The 764-nt window shown below is 53.5% G+C and overlaps 1 protein-coding gene across 1 annotated transcript; it reads left to right on the top strand.

The window, feature by feature from the left end:
* Positions 1–414: 414 nt before the first annotated feature.
* Positions 415–732, top strand: PHYSODRAFT_406660 (hypothetical protein; the record flags this gene model as incomplete). The annotated part of the gene is made up of 1 exon (XM_009541895.1): positions 415–732. A coding segment is annotated over one exon (318 nt), but the record flags the coding sequence as incomplete, so codon positions are not given.
* Between the last annotated feature and the right edge of the window lie 32 nt (positions 733–764).

Here is a 764-nt window from a genome sequence, read left to right on the forward strand (position 1 = left end):
AACCTGTCCGTCGTCTCGAGTCGTGTCAAAGGGGCGAAGGTCATCGGCAAGTTTGACATGTTCAAGGGGTTCTGTCAGCTACCGCTGCATGAAGACAGTCGTGAATATTTCAGCATTCAGACGGATGAGGGTGTGTTCACGCCAACTCGCGTTCCGCAGGGAGGAGTGGACTCGGTGCTGCACTTTCAGTCCACCATGCAAGAGGCCTTCGCTGATCTAATCAATGACCATTTGCTCGTGTACGTGGATGATGTTATTCTGTTTGCGTCGACCTTTGAAGAGTATCTGGAGGTCCTCGAGAAGTTTTTCGCGCGCCTGCGAGAGCTGAATCTGAAGCTGAACGTGACGAAGAGCTGTCTTTATCAGCAAGAGGTGACCTGGTGCGGCAAGATTATTGATGGGGATGGAGTGACGCATGACCCGGCTCGCGTTGAGTCGTTGGTGTCATTGCCGCTGCCTCTCAACGCTGCTGAGCTTCAGCGTTTCCTATGTGCTGCAAATTGGCTAAGAGACTCGGTCGTTGACTATGGACGGGCTGTGGCTCCGTTGCAAGCTAAGTTCGATGCAGCGATGCAGGGACTGAGTCGCCGTAAGCGCCAAGCGGCTGGCGTGGAGATTTCGTGGAGTGAAGATGAGATTGAGCAGTACAAAGCGTTTTTGAAGCGGCTTGCGAGCTCAGCAACACTTTCGTTTCCTGATGACGATGCCGTGGTGTGCCTCAGCTCGGATGCACTTTCGTTTCCTGATGACGATGCCGTGGTGTG

Source organism: Phytophthora sojae (assembly GCF_000149755.1).
Source record: "Phytophthora sojae unplaced genomic scaffold PHYSOscaffold_51, whole genome shotgun sequence".
Classification (NCBI taxonomy): domain Eukaryota; phylum Oomycota; class Peronosporomycetes; order Peronosporales; family Peronosporaceae; genus Phytophthora; species Phytophthora sojae.